The sequence below is a fragment of the Gopherus evgoodei genome, chromosome 7 (assembly GCF_007399415.2).
Source record: "Gopherus evgoodei ecotype Sinaloan lineage chromosome 7, rGopEvg1_v1.p, whole genome shotgun sequence".
Lineage (NCBI taxonomy): Eukaryota > Metazoa > Chordata > Testudines > Testudinidae > Gopherus > Gopherus evgoodei.
This window is the reverse complement of record NC_044328.1, coordinates 35210373-35225875: the sequence shown is the minus strand read 5'-3', so window position 1 is coordinate 35225875 and position 15503 is coordinate 35210373. Positions and strand designations below refer to the sequence as shown.

The 15503-nt window shown below is 40.5% G+C and overlaps 1 protein-coding gene across 1 annotated transcript in view; it reads right to left on the bottom strand.

The window, feature by feature from the left end:
• Positions 1–15503, bottom strand: part of SLC16A12 (solute carrier family 16 member 12) — a 51886-nt gene that overhangs the window by 15342 nt on the left and 21041 nt on the right. Inside the window, exon 2 of the mRNA XM_030571034.1 lies at positions 4419–4639. Coding sequence (XP_030426894.1) covers positions 4419–4528 — 110 coding nt within the window. The 5' untranslated portion in view covers positions 4529–4639. The remainder of the gene's footprint in view (positions 1–4418; positions 4640–15503) is intronic.

The window sequence follows — 15503 nt, the reverse complement described above, 5'->3', positions numbered from 1 at the left end:
ATGTGGCACATAGGATGGTTAGTTCCTACAGTAATTCATGTGGCTGTCTTATATCTGTTTAATTGAATCAGAGAAGAACAAATGAGACAATGACAAATGAGTTACAGAATGGTTACCAAGTATGACCCTAGTAGTGGGATTAGACAGATGAGTTTAATCCAGCAAGGACAAGGAAGACATTTCTTTCCACAAGGAGAGCCAATCTTCAGAAGAGCAGACAATTATATTGCCCTCTTTTATTTTAACCTCCCACAAACTATTATCCAACTCCTACATTGTTGTTTCTCTCTTTAAGGACTTATATATATTAGTCAGATGACTTCTGGGCCATCAGAAGTCACTTAAGGCACAAAGAAGGCCCTGCCATCCCTGTGTATCATGTTGTTTTCCAGAGTGGCTGTCTTATTGTGTTTCCATAACTTCATTTTTTCACTAGGCTAGGTTGTTGGCCTATCATTCAACCTGTGATACTTCCCACGGATACCCAGGGCCATGAGGAACTTCATTACCACCAGCCCTTAGCATGAGGAAGCCTTGTCTGTGTCTGCTCCCTGGCTGCACCAGCTACGGGCAACACAAAAACTCCCCTATGCAGGCCCTGCTCTCTCTACAAATTAGTGATAGGCACATTCCAACCCCCAAGCCCTCCAAGCATCTCCCTGGAATGTTCAGCACCTGATCCACCAGATACTTGCAGTATTCACAGAATTGCTGCTTCCAAAGAAGCAAGACACCTCAGCTTACCAATTACATCTCAGATCAATGCTCTATTTAACACACAGCACTTAGGTATGTTTATAGCGAAAACAGTAAATGTTTAATTAATAAACTATAGAGGTTCAAGTGATAACAAGTAGCAGTACTGAAAACAAATGGTTACATATAAATTAAAACCATAGCATGCATTCTAGAACTTAAGACTTATTTTCAAATCTTAGAGCAATACTTATCCAAAATCCTTCCAGTATATTACAACCAGGCTTGGCTGTGATCGTCCATTCATCAGACAAGTCATGCTGGCAACTTGCCTCCTCAGTGAAAGATCCTGCATGTCTGTTTGCCTTCCCAGATAGATCAGAACAATTCATTGTCCATATTTATAAACAGGATACCACCTACTGGTTGTTTCTTCCTGTATACAACTTTACTGTAGACTTTGCCATTTCTTAATCAGCATCTGGCTCAATATGCAAATTGGCCTCCGTTGAGACACACACAATACACAACGACCAGGCAGGGAGATAAGTGTCTGTTACCCCCTTCCTGAAAGGAAACCATCCAAGACATGTCACCTCCTGGTTATCTGCCTTAAGGATCTCATTTTCAGTATAGACATAACTCCTTAAATATTATCTGTGCATACATTTTGCAGTGATTATGATGGACCAGTGGGTTACTGGTTCTCAGTAAAGACTTCATATGCCAACCTTTACTGAATTATTAGGCATATATTTAACCTGGCAATCCCTGTAAAACTCTTTGCACCCCTTGTGCTCTCAGTCAGTTGGCACCAAGACATTTCTCAAGGATAGGATGTTGGCCTGTCATTCTCCCCCGCAACCTGGAGGACCTAGAGACTCCTTTTTTGTCTGGCCCCTATCCTTTGACCTGTCCAGTTTGGGTGCCCCCACCAGAAGTTACAAATGCTGCCAGCATAGCTCTCAGGGTCACTGGAATGCAGAGGCCTTCCCATCGCTTCCCACCACATCGAGGATACTCTTCTCCTTCCCTGGGGACTGCATCTGAATGTGATGGGAATGTTTGCATTTGACCTGAGAGCTCTGCCAGAGGGAGATTTAACTCCTGGCAAGGCCACCCAAGCAGGACAGGCCAATGGGTAGGGAGAGACCAGATGAAAAGTAGTCTACTGGTCCTCCAGGCTGCAGGGGGTTGGGGGCGGTGGGAAGATGGGGTTGAGCAACCTATCCTTGCAAAAAAGTGAAGTTATAGAAACACAACAAGATAGCAACTCCGGCAAACAACATGATAGACAGGGATGGCAGAGCCTTCCCTATGCCCTAAGTGACTTCTGATAGCAGAAGATGGATTCAAATTCATGTTTACAGAGACATATAGCTATACAGACCTACACACAAAATGCTATTCAGTTATGTATAGGTTGGAACAAACTCACAGTAATCAAGGAATCCTGTGCCCATATGCCTGCAGACAGCAGCATACATGGTAACTGAACAAAGAATCCAGAATGCTGGCTGCTTTAACAGCACAGACTCTGAATGGCTCTTCACATACAGAGACTGATTCTGAGACCAGCTCTCGCTTTTTGTGGCTGCAAACACTCATGGATGTATTGTGAACACAAAGACAGGAGGCAATCTGTTTAAAATCTGGCCAATAAGATAGAATGTTGAAGTACAAATAGTAAGCAAATCCCCCCCACACACAAACCATCACCACACATACCCTGTCTATACTGATGCCAATTAATGTTAGACTTATTAGTATTATTTATTTAGGTACCTCCTACTGCAGATCAAATAACACAACCCCTTCTCTGGCAAGCTTATGAAGTATGGCATCAATAAGACTCATGTGCATAAAGTTAAGTTGTGTGCATGACGGTCTACAGGATTGGGCATAGGCTCTGACCCTGCAACAAGTTCAGTGTGGACAGAGACAATGCCCCATAGATTCCATTAGAATAGATACAAAAATAACAAGGAGTCTGGTGGCACCTTAAAGACTAACAGATTTATTTGGGCAAAAGTTTTCATGAGTAAAAAAACCCACTTCTTCAGGTGCATCTGAAGAATTGAGGTTTTTACCCATGAAAGCTTATGCCCAAATAAATCTTTGTCTTTAAGGTTCCACTGGACTCCTTGTTATTTTTGCGGGTACAGAGTAACACAGCCACCCCCGATACTTGAGAATATACACAGACATTTTTCTTCTTTCCTGAATCCACAACATCAAAGTGCAGAGTGTGTCTGCCATCTTTCCATATCACATGAATGAACAAAATTGACCTTTAGGATAAAATGCGTTCATGTACTACTAGGAGCATGTTACTAAAGCAAAACAATAAGAGTTTTGTTGGAATGAAAGCACCAGTAAGGATGAGAGGCACAGTGTAATTCTCAAATATAGTCTGGTAAAGTAGACCCTTTCATCAGGTCTTCTTGCTGTATCTATGTCTAATCTCAAATTCACCATGGAATTCCATGGCCTCCTTCACTGCTCATGTGGCATCATACCACTATTTAATGGTGTTTTTTGATACGTTAAAATAAAATATCAACACATCCAATATCTGTTTGAGAAATAGGAATATTTCAAGTTTGCTAAATAAGCAAGGGATTGTTGGGTGGTCTTCCTGCTCTGTCCCCAATCAATCAACTGTCTCTCAGTTCAAAGTCAGATTTCAGACGCATCTGTTCTAGGAAATATAGCATCAATTAGATCAGTTCTATAATGCAAATCAATTTATTTCACATGCAAAAAAGCAAACATTATGGGGACACGCCTTTAGAAAAACTTGTAGTGTTAGTATGTAGTTCATGTAGTTGTAGTAATATGGTAGCACTAGATCAACATTTACATGGTTATAGACAGTTGTTTATGAGACTTACCACACAATTCCTTCATCAAGTATGGCAGCTTTATTTAAAAAGAAATACATTATGTAGGTAAGAAAAGTTGTAATTGTATCGTGTTGCCAGTTCAAATGAGACCCTTGTCTCCAATGCCCCGCACATACTATGCTGCCTGTCTCTGATATCCCTCATACAGTTTACATGTTCATATCAACATAGACCATCCTCCCATGTATAGTAAAAATAAAACACAGCAACACTAGCAGAAGGAACCTTCTTGTCCCCAAATGTATAGATGAGCTTTTCAGAGTACGTTAGCCTATTTTCTCTCCTATTTTTGAGGAATACAGCAACAAATATTCCCTGCATAGTTAGTATACTTGAGGTATATATAGTGAAGGGTCATAGCTCTCATGCAGGATAGCACCTGAAATGCTTGTAGAGAGCAAAGAGATTACACTACAGGTCGATCGGATATACCCAAGAGTCAAACAAATCCACAGGAACTGGCCAAAACAAATCACAGGAAGGTCAAAGAGAGGGACAGGGCCTGGAAAGACCCTGACTGCCTTCTCTAGTCCCCACTGAACAACTACAGGATGAAGTAACTCTGACAGTGCAGAATAGTAAGGGCGGTGATAGGACAGGGCATAACAGCTGTCATCAGGAACTAAGAAGGACAAATATTGGAAGAATCTTAATCTCTTAGCTGTCCCAGCCCCCATACAGATTTATGTTTCTTATTTTTCTCTTTAGAAAATAATAGTAAAGATTATCAAAGTATCTTTCTTATTTTTCTCTTTAGAAAATAATAGAAAAGAATAGAAAAGATTACAAAGTCAGCCTGACAAGAAGCTATTTTACCTTGTTACAGCCCTAGTGCAGATAGTAACGAGGAAACAGCCAACAACAATCATCCATCCCCAGCCTCCATCGGGAGGGGAGGCAAGCAGAACTTTCTTTGGTGCTGCCATAGCTGTGATAGTGATCCTTTTTTCTTCTTTCCAGAGTCACTGTAAGGACCGACTCCAGATGACGTGCAGAGCATGCATGGAATGTTACCTGGTGCAAGGATTATTTGCCATCTGAAACAGAAAAACAGCAAGGAGAGAATCAAACTAAATCACCCTTCACCCAACCCCTGTGAAACCACATTATCAAAGGGTAAAATATAGCTGTTTTATTGTATGTGATGATTTATTTCTAACTACAATGACTGTGTAACATGCATTCTGTGCATTGTGAGAAGCAAATGACTTTGGGTCTGTCATAAACAGATAGCTAAGGATTAATGTCTCTTTCACCTGGAAAGGAGTAACCTGAAACACCTGACCAGAGGACCAATCAGGAAACAAGACTTTTTCAAATCTGGGTGGAGGGAAGTTTTGGGTGTGAGTTCTTTGTTCTTTGTCTTGTGTCTGTCCCTCTCGGCTGTGGGAAGGATTTTTCTGTCTCCTGCTTTCTAATCTTCTGTTTCCAAGTTGTGAGTACAAAGATCATAAAACAATAGGGATTATTGTTTTTTTTCTTTTGTATTTACATGTGTGTAGTTGCTGGAGTGTTTGGAATTGTATTCTTTTTGAATAAGGCTGTTTATTCATATTTCTTTTAAGCAATTGACCCTGTATTTGTCACCTTAATACAGAGAGACCATTTTTATGTATTTTTCTTTCTTTTTACATAAAGCTTTCTTTTTAAGACCTGTTGGAGTTTTTCTTTAGTGGGGAACTCCAGGGAATTGAGTCTGTAACTCACCAGGGAATTGGTGGGAGGAAGAAGTCAGGGGGAAATCTGTGTGTGTTAGATTTATTAGCCTGACTTTGCATTCCCTCTGGGTGAAGGGGGGGGGGAAGCTTGGCTCTCTCTCGGTACTTCTGTTTTCCAGGACTGGAAATAGGGAGGGTGGAATCCCTCTGTTTAGATTCACGGAGCTTGTTTCTGTGTATCTCTCCAGGAACCCAGGGAGGGAACACCTGGAAGGAGGAGGGAGAAGGGAAATGGTTTATTCCCCTTTGTTGTGAGACTCAAGGAATTTGGGTCTTGGGGTCCCCAGGGAAGTTTTTTGGGGGGACCAGAGTGCCCCAAAACACTCTAATTTTTTGGGTGGTGGCAGCTTTACCAGGTCCAAGATGGTAACTAAGCTTGGAGGTTTTCATGCTAACACCCATATTTTGGACACTAAGGTCCAAATCTGGGAATATGTTACGACAGGGTCACATTCTGTTCTCATTTACTCAGCTGTAAATCAGGAGGAACTTCACTGATTTCAGTTTACATTGTATAATCAAGAATCAAGAATTTGGTCCTATAGCTGAGAGATTTTCTATCTTTAATATTTGTTCCTGCAATTACACTCTAGAACATAATACTGCAAAATGCAGTGATCCACATGTACAGGCAAAATCCTCAACTGGTATAAATCCCTGTAGCTCCTTTAACTTCAACACAGCTACACTGACTAACTCCAACTGATGCTCTGGCCTGATTTTAATTAAAGTTGTAAAATAGTTTTCCTTGTAATCAGCTGTTTTCACTCACACATACTTTACTGCAAAATTCACCTTTGGGACTGAAATTTTCACCTGCACATTAAGGTGAATACCCCTGGAAGTCTGAAGTCTGATCTTTTTTGAACTACAAATGAGTGAACTTCCCCCTTCCCCCTCCCTGCAAAATCTGTTGACTTCAGTTATGATTTTTCTGAGTAAGGAGAGAGGAGAAGTCTAAAGGGAGGAATTTTTACCCTTTCCCATGAAAACAGTCAACACAATGTCTGTGCACCACTTACATCCCAATTAAAACCTCAAAACAGGATGTAAATGCAATTTGAGTGGGGCTGGACCTCTGCACTAGACTGAATTCTACCCAAAGGGCTCAATCCTGTAACCAACTAAAATCATGTGAGTGGCCTTCTTAACAACTAAAGTTACTCAGGATTGGACCTATAGTGACCAGTTGCCATGGCTGTGATTCGGCTTTCATCAACCACTACAATACAAGGCAGGGCTGAGCGTTCTGAGGCTAAGCTCCACTTATGCTCAGTTTCCTGCACATGCAGCTTGGCTGTCTGGGCTGTTCCCCATTCCCAGGTTTGGGCAGGATGACTGCATGGTTTGGGTGATTACTGTTAATGGCTAGTTGCTTTGTTGCAGGGTTGTTGGTTTTTTGTTTTGTTTTGTTTTGTTTTTTTCCTGAATGAAGTAAAGACTTCAAACAAGCAAGCAAAGCGGTCTGGTATGTGTTTCAATTTTGCTTGGAGAGAAACCTAAAATAGCATAGCTATAGTGTAATATTGTAAATACTGAACATACAGCATTCACGCTGACAGGAATCACAGGCAGTCCCATGAAATGTTATCTGATAACATTTGGAGAAGGGCTTTGGGGCTCTTTAAAAGTACACAGTGATAAGCAACTCAGAGTAGCGATTAAATCTCTGACGAGATGCCTACTCAAATCACACAGTTCCTCAGCCAGACACTGCACAGGGGCTTGACCCTGAAAGGCCTTGAGCACTATGGCCACAAACCCGCAAAGCACTACAGCACATGCTTAACATTAAGAACCTGAGCCCTCCCTCTGAAACTTGCACAGTCCACCCTTATATGTCATAGCATCTCAGTTTGTGCATTTTGAAAGAGAAAATTCTTTCCAAAGGCAGAAGCTTCAATCCACAGGGCAGAACTGGTGACCTGAGTTATATAATGAAGAGAAATATTTGGAATTGCAATAAGGAAACATGTGCTTGTCTTCCATTTCAGGCTGTTATTTTAACGCAAATGTGTTTTAGAAGGCATACTCCAAAAACTGTATCAAGGAATAAAACAATCCACAGAGCAGGCTAAATCTATATGTCACTGCCATGCAATGACACAAGTTAAACCAGGTCACTGACAAAATGTCTGCCCCAATTCTTGACGTAAAGGATACCAGAAAAACCAGTTATTTCTATATTGTGATCCATTGGTTTTCTGTCACTCCCTTTACTTGAGGCTGAGGTACTGTATCATGCATGCATTTGAAAAAGTGGGTATTCACCCACGAAAGCTCATGCTCCAAAACGTCTGTTAGTCTATAAAGTGCCACAGGATGCTTTGCTGCTTTTACAGATCCAGACTAACACGGCTACCCCTCTGGTACTGTATCATGTGTGTTTTCTCTCTCTCTCTCACGTCTGATGAGGATAGCTGATATTTCTAAATGATTCAGAGCCATCAAGCTATGCACATTGTCAGTCTATGGAAATGCATGTTTGTATACTATTACACCCTCCTCCCTCTGATTGTTTGTCACACCCACTGGTTTTTCACTTAAATCATATTGGAAATGGGCCGTGTCAACCTCCATGTTTGTATAGCATCTTGCACAATAGGCCTCTTGAGTGGCATCTTTGGGTGCTACCATAGCACAAAAAATAACAACACATATATTAAAATAAAATAGGGCTGTAAGTGGCTCCAATTCTGGTGAAAATTATATCCCCTGTAACTGGTCAGCTACCCTTCCCAATTCACAGTGGCTTTCAATCTCATTAATTTGTCAGGCCCCTTATCCCCAACATAAAAAGTAACCCGTGTCAAACTGAACATCTGAAGTATCTGCAGTTTAGTTATATAGTAATGGTTATCTTTGCTCACAGAAATCTCACAAGAAGTCTCAGCCGTCATTGCAAGAGTTTTTATGAGCAGCCACAGGAATAGGTAGATCAGCCACAAAAGTTCCTACGGGAGTTTAAAATATACAAGCTAATACAAGTACAAGGTCACTCTTGCAGGAGTAGAGACCACAGGCCTTGTCAGTTCGAATCTAGTTCAAGGTCTCAGCCCTTATCTTCAAAGCACTGAATGGTGTGGGCCCAGGATATCTAAAAGGTCAGCTGAAGCTCTGGGATGAAGACTATGGCCGACAGCTTTGCTTCTCTGAACTCTACAATAAGAGTAAAGCTCTTCTGTTCAGGAGACAGGTCTTTCTCCAGGACTGGTCCAAGACTGTGGAATGAACTCCCCCAGGCACTATGGACCATCACAAACCTTGCAACAGTCCAGTGCAAAGTGTGTTTCTTTGACCTACCTTCTCTAACAAAAACATATAGCAACATGTCTATACACTTTATTTTCAGAAGTTCTAAAAAAAGATGCTCCGCTACATACACTTCTCCCCTGATGGGAGGATGAGAGAACAAATACGTGACAAATGTTAGTCAGGTTGTTTTATCCATTAACGGAAGGAGCTCAGACATTATGGCGATGAGCGCACTATAGGAACCCATAAAGAATTACACACACATACAAAATATATAAAAGAAAAGAATATTAAGGTTGCCAAGTCAAGCTCTCAAAAGCAAGGAAATGCCAGAGCTAAGGTTGCCTGTGTGTCCTTAATTTGTCCCCATTGTGCATATGCATTATGATACAGTCTTTAATTACATAATCACAGGGTAAGACTCAGGAATCTTTCCTTCCATTCCAGACTCTGGAGGGGAGTGTGTTTTAGTGACTATAGACTTTTTGGTCTGTCTCTTCCAATCTTGACCCCTTCTGCCTCATCCCCCGTAACTGGTCCCTGACCCAGTCCTGTCTCTTTCACCACCCTTTGCTCCTTGTCACAGTCCCATTCTCTACTCCTTAATCTTCTCATCCCAGTGCCAGTCTCCTTGTCCAGCCAGTCTTTGTCTTCCCTTCCAGGTTCACTTCCAATCTCCCCCCTGACTCCCAGTTTCTCGACCTCCACACACCCAATCCCAGTCTCCTTGCCAAGGCAGTCCCAGTTCCTGCCTCCCAGCTCCTCATCTAATCCATCTCTGTCTTCCCCACATTGGCTTCCAGTCCCAGTCTCCCTCCCTGGGTTTATCCAACCTCAATCTCTTCCTTCCATCTCCTCACTGGCTACTTAACCTAGTAATTTTGCCTAGTCCAGGTTCTTCCCCCACATCTTGCTCCTTGTCAGATCTGTCTCCCCTCTACCACTGACCCCATTTCCCTCCAAGCATTCCTAGTCCAAGTCCCCTTGTCTGCCAATTCCAGTCTTCCTTCTGCCACTCATCTCCTAGTACTTCATCCAACCTCAGTGTCATTCCCCCAGCCAACTGGTTTGCAATCCCCACCCCAGCCAAGGAGTCATTACAGATAAAGTCCCTCTGAGCTCCCATAACCCTGGGCTGTAGCATGTTCAATCACTCTGTGGGGATGGCCACATGTGCAGTCTGGTCAGCACTAGGCTATGAGAGGACGGAGCATGCTCAATGAGGATAGAATCTTTGTAGATTTTAGCTGTTAATATTGACGTTTTTATTGAGCATGTGCAAACTGCAATTTTCAAAGGCTTATAACTTGACCAGATTTGGAAGGATTTTCCTGAGGTTGGCAATAGGCACATCCTTGACACACAGGCAATCCCCTGTTAAATTTCAAGTCTCTGTTCCAAAGCATGGAGGTACTAGAGCATTTCTGAAAAAGCCTCAAGAATTTTTTAGCATGGGCTAAATAATGTATATTTCCTTAGCTTCTTTCTCACAAACAGATGGACCATTTTGGCTGAAAGTTTCAAAGAAAATTCAGTCTCAGATTGACGACTGGCATGGAAAAATTCAGCACAAATAGTTAAAGTTTTGTAAAGTTATGAGCAACTGGAAACAGGGTCTTATAATGGGAAGTGTTGGAAAAGGCTCTATAACAGGCAGTGCTACCAGCCCTACCTATAACAAAATAGAATCACTTTCAGAAGAAAATGCTAAATTCCTCTCATTGACTTAGTTTTCCCCAGAAATTCTTCACATGGTATATCCAGTAAACTAATAAGTAACTTAAATTATGTCTGTGCTAGGTGTTTCTGCTCCCGTCCACTGCACATTTATTTTGGCACTATGGCAATTTGATTCTCCAGTTAGAAAACGTTATTTGTCGTTAAACAAATCCAGTTTTATTTTTCTAATGGTGCCATACAACTGAATTTCTTTGGGTTGCAGACTCTGCAAGCAAAGTCTTGAAAAGCACTAATAAGGCATGCAGTTGTGTGACCCCTTGTCCTCCCCGTCACCATTCCTACCCCTGTTTGTGCTTTGATCTATTGCACTTTAGCTTAATCTAGACACTAAGCTTTTCGGTGCAGGAAGTGTCTTCCTGGTGTTTTTACAGAATCTAGCATATGAACCTGATCCCAACTGGTCCCACTGGGGGCTGTGGTAATACAAATAATGCATACATCATGAGTCTTGCTCTCAGATTTGGATGAGGGGAGGAAGGGTTAAGGGAAGAGATCACTAGAGAGTTTGCACTTTGGAACCTTTCTTGGCTAATTTCCACTCAGGCATTAAAATGAATCTGCCTTATAATGAGTTCACATGAGGCTCCAGGAGGAAAAGGTAGCAGAAATTCTGCTGATGTATGAGAAAACTCTCAGCTTCCCTGTTTGTCCAGGAATCACTGCTTACTGACTTGGTTCTCAAGTTAATATGTTAGCATCTAATCTGGAAAATAAACAGCCTTTCAATTACTTTTACAGTTGTTTCAAGATCCCTGGATAGGAAACAACAGGTAGTAACAGCATCTTCCTCGCTGTATCTGCTCAGCCAACAGAAAGAAGAGGGCAAGTGTGCTCAAAGGACACTGTCTCAGTGTCTCACCTCATCAGGAGATCCCTCTCCTAATGGTAGGAAGGCAACCAAATCCACTGCAACCTAGCAACTGGCCTCTGCACATCACATGAGCCACCAGCCTTTAAAAAATGGCACATAGTCAATGAGGCATTCACTGCATCTCTCTGTCCATCTGTCCTTCCACAGTAAAGATTTCATTTATTAAACAGTCCAATTCAGTGACACAGTGATATTGCAACAGCTTTTGTGTTTTAGAGGATATTAGTCTAAGTTATGGAAATTAGAGAGAGTCCCTTGTTTTTTCTTTTCTAGTCCATCTCTTCAATCTCCAGCGCAGAGTTTCTGGTTAATAATACTTCAGAAAATAGCTACTTTATCCATTGCAGATTTTGGATGATTCTCAAACTTTTAGGCTTCTCATTAGATATTTGATCCATGATGGAGAAACAGACATAGGGCTGGATTCTGCTCTCCCCCAGGGTAAAGCTGCAGGAACTCTATTAAAGTCAATTACCCTTAATCTCATTTATATTAAGCCTGCTTGGAAGTGTAAAGGGAGCCTTAAAATGGGACTAAATTAAGGCCCCTTTCCACTGCAAATACAGCATAAAAGGGCCTGTGTGTAATTGAGAATCAGGCCCAAGCAGTTAGTCCAGATTTACAGCAGTATAATGGCAGTTAGAATCTGGCCCAGAGTTTCTACATATGTCAAATAATACAGAAGGAAAGGTCATTTTCATGAGACACAAATGAATAACAAAGGGATTAGATAGTGTTTTGTAAGGAGAAAAATTCTGAGAAAAAGTTGTTTGTGTATATTTGTTATAGTTGTGTGTGTATTTGATATTCACTTCACTATTTTAGCTGTAGTGTTTTTCTGTGATTGGTCAGATAAGGTACATATGATGACTGCAGCTGTGCCCTGAATGGCTGAGGGTACAAGTTCTCCTAGAATGAATGAATTTGCATGTGTGAATGTAAAATTTGTTTTCTGTGAATAGTAATGTACATAGATTTGAAATTCACTTCCTGGGAATGAATGTCCATGGAAAGTGTATACAAGCTGTATAAGCAAGTCTAATGCGAAATTAATTTATAAATTAGAGTGATTAATCACAGCTTTTTGTGTGTGTTCAATATTTACTCAGTTCTGCTTGGTTTACTATTTTCCTAACAACTACTTTTTCCATTTTTCCATAGGATTTTCAATGCAGGGCTCAGATTATGAGATTTAGTATAAATGGTTGGTATGAATATGTTATATTAATGCATTAACCTCTGGCTTGGATCCTTTCTGGCTTTCGTTCTCTCTCCTCTGAATATTGCATATTTTGTTAGTAATGGAAGAAGGGGAAGGGCAGGGAGGTGAAGAAGAGCAAAAGGTGGAACAAAAGGATGGAAATGGGAGAAAGAAGAAAGAAAATGGATGGTATAAAAAAAAATTAAAATATTTGATAACTGCTATTGGAGCTAACTCATGTGACCTATAGGCAGGTTAAGTCTGCATATGATTCCTGAATGTGCCTTGAAAGAGTTGTTTGCCCTAGAAAGGTTTTCACTGCTGCATACAGATGCATATAAACACATAGAGAAAGTAGCCTAAACCAAGCAGCACATCTGAAGGAAGATGAGATAGTACTCGTGATATGAAATAGCATGTTACCTTGCTGTGATCTGATTCTCTAAATTGGTAAATATTAAATATGGTATCAAGAATCTCCCTTCCCCACTTTCTGGTGTCCTTAGATGTTTACTATCCATTTTAGTTATTTTCTAAGTACACCTCTACCCTGATATAACGCGACCCGATATAACACGAATTCGGATATGACGAGGTAAAGCGGTGCTTGGGGGGGATGGGGCTGCGCAGTCCGGTGGATCAAAGCAAGTTTGATATAACACGGTTTCCCCTATAATGCAGTAAGATTTTTTGGCTCCCAGGGACAGCATTATATCAAGATAAAGGTGTATAATTAAAGATGTTAGTGCACATAATAATCTGCAAATTTTCTTTTTAGGAGCCATTTTTAAGTAATAAGAGGGGAAAAGATGTTGAAGGGCACAGGAATGTAGTCAAATGAATTATTATGAAAGCGCACCAGTTCTGGCCTCTATAACCATTTTTCCATGACAATTACTTATCTCTAATAGCATTAAAATGAGAAGTTTGGTAGCCAGATAGATTTTAACTTGTTCTTTAATGCATGAGAAACAAATACCCTTTAATTCTGGGATTCAAAGGCATTTTTTATTCTAATATGTTTTCTCTAGTTAAGAAATGAGATGTCCCATTTTTCAACCTTGATTAGCTATTTAACCAAAAAAGAACAGCTTGTTTGGATAAGTAGCCCCAAGTTCTATGATTATAACTTTGCCTTGTTTTTAATAAAACTGACCTGAAAATTTTAGTGCTGCTGCCCAAATGTCTCAGATTTCTTCTCCACTTAGAGATGTGTCTGTCTAATCTTTAGACAAAACCAGTTATTTATGCTCTTCTGAGATAACATGTGGGGTTTACACATCCCTACACAGGTTGCCCAATTAACATTTGTCCCCTTGGATTACACTGACTAAGGCACAGGGTTGTTCATTCAACTTTTAAGTGGGTCTTCCTAACTTCACTGCTTCCCTTATAGGTTTACAAAAGGTCATTAACAATTATCATTCCTTTAGTGAATTTTGCCTGTCAAAAAGATTTCAGCCAGATTATTAATTGTCACAACAGCGCTGAGATGGTACATATCTACTCTTGACCAGCTTACATTCCTTATCTCACTGTACCTTTGAGAAACATTTAGCCCTACATCACTCTTATCTTTATCAGACATTCATCCACAATACGATGCATTGCCTTGTTTCTAACTGGGTGGCATCCATCTGATTGGTAGAGAAGATTTAAATTGAAATGAGTGTGCTAGGCAATTTTATACTGCTATTAAAAAGTGTTAAGAGTGAATCCAGGCACATGTCTATTTTTCTAAATTACAAATATGTTATATTTTGGATCATGCACAGGCCACACTGATATAGCCTGAGCTAGAGATACACCTTATTTATCTCAGTGCTCTCCAATTATGGGCCACATTCAGCTTTCAGTACAGCCACTCAATCCTATGGATGACGATGATATGGCTCAACAATGGCCATAGCAGCTATTTGAGTAAAAAATACATTTTAAAAGATGGCAATGCCTGGTTTACGTGCATCAGGAGATTCAAAACTTTTAAAGACACCCCCAAAGGGCAAGGACTGTTATTGTACTGTGACCTGAATCCTGTTTTATTAATACAAACATAAATCTAAAGAAAAAAGTCATCTTAGGCCAAATCCTATCCTTCTCTTTTACAGTTGAATATCTAAACATGTGGTGATACTTCAGTTTTTCATTTTCTTGATTTCCCTAATTGTTCTGGGAATCATAAATTCACTCCGCTGGGTTGGGTTTTCATCAATTTCCCATTATGCCTTTAAACAGATGTGAACTTTTCAATTTAATTGCTTGCAGAAAAATACATAAAAAGCTTTTTGTAAAGCCTTACGCTCTTCCATCTTGCAGGAACACTACCATGAGAAAGAATTCTGCTGTACTACTGCAACAGGACACATGGGAATATGATGTTTTTCTCAAGGCATTTGATGATTAATGTGACTAAATTATTACTTTTTTTCCGTTCACTCATGCAAATCAATTTCATCACTGAGATGCCCTGACAATGATCCAAATGTTCTTCTTCCTTCGTTTTAGCTGGGGATGGTCTAGTAACAATGTGAACTGTAAAGGGAACATGACCTAGAAGAAGCTCATCTCCTCATTAATTCAAGGAAGATTTTTGGTGCCCAGGCAGCCCTAGCTGTGTGGGGAATATAACATTATGTAGATTAAAAAGGAGTATGTTACATCATGTGGTCATATAGATAAGTTTATAAGAAAAGTACCCAGGCCACTAAAAAGCAGTGATACTGCCAGCTCTCTCAAGACCCAGTCCTCAAGTGAGATCTACACAGGTGGACACTTTCTTCCACAATTGTAGGATCAGAGACTTAGGGAAGTGCTGGCAATAGTTCTGCAGGTTTATGGGAGCTTTGTTACTCATGCCTAAAATACTCCTAAATAGTGGATACCAAGTAAGCAGTAGTCAGGGCTACAGGAAGTTGAGATGATCTGACCTAGTACTTTTAGAAAATGTACTTGTATTTTGAGTTTCTCTCATTTTTCATCTGATGCTTTTTCATCCCTTCTGTATGTGGAGTTGTTTTCATTCAAGTTATGAAAGGCTGAGTTGGGCAGTAATCTACTTGAGTTCTAGTAAAATGCAAAAATGCCCCTGTAAAGGAGTTAATTCACGGCAGGAGCAC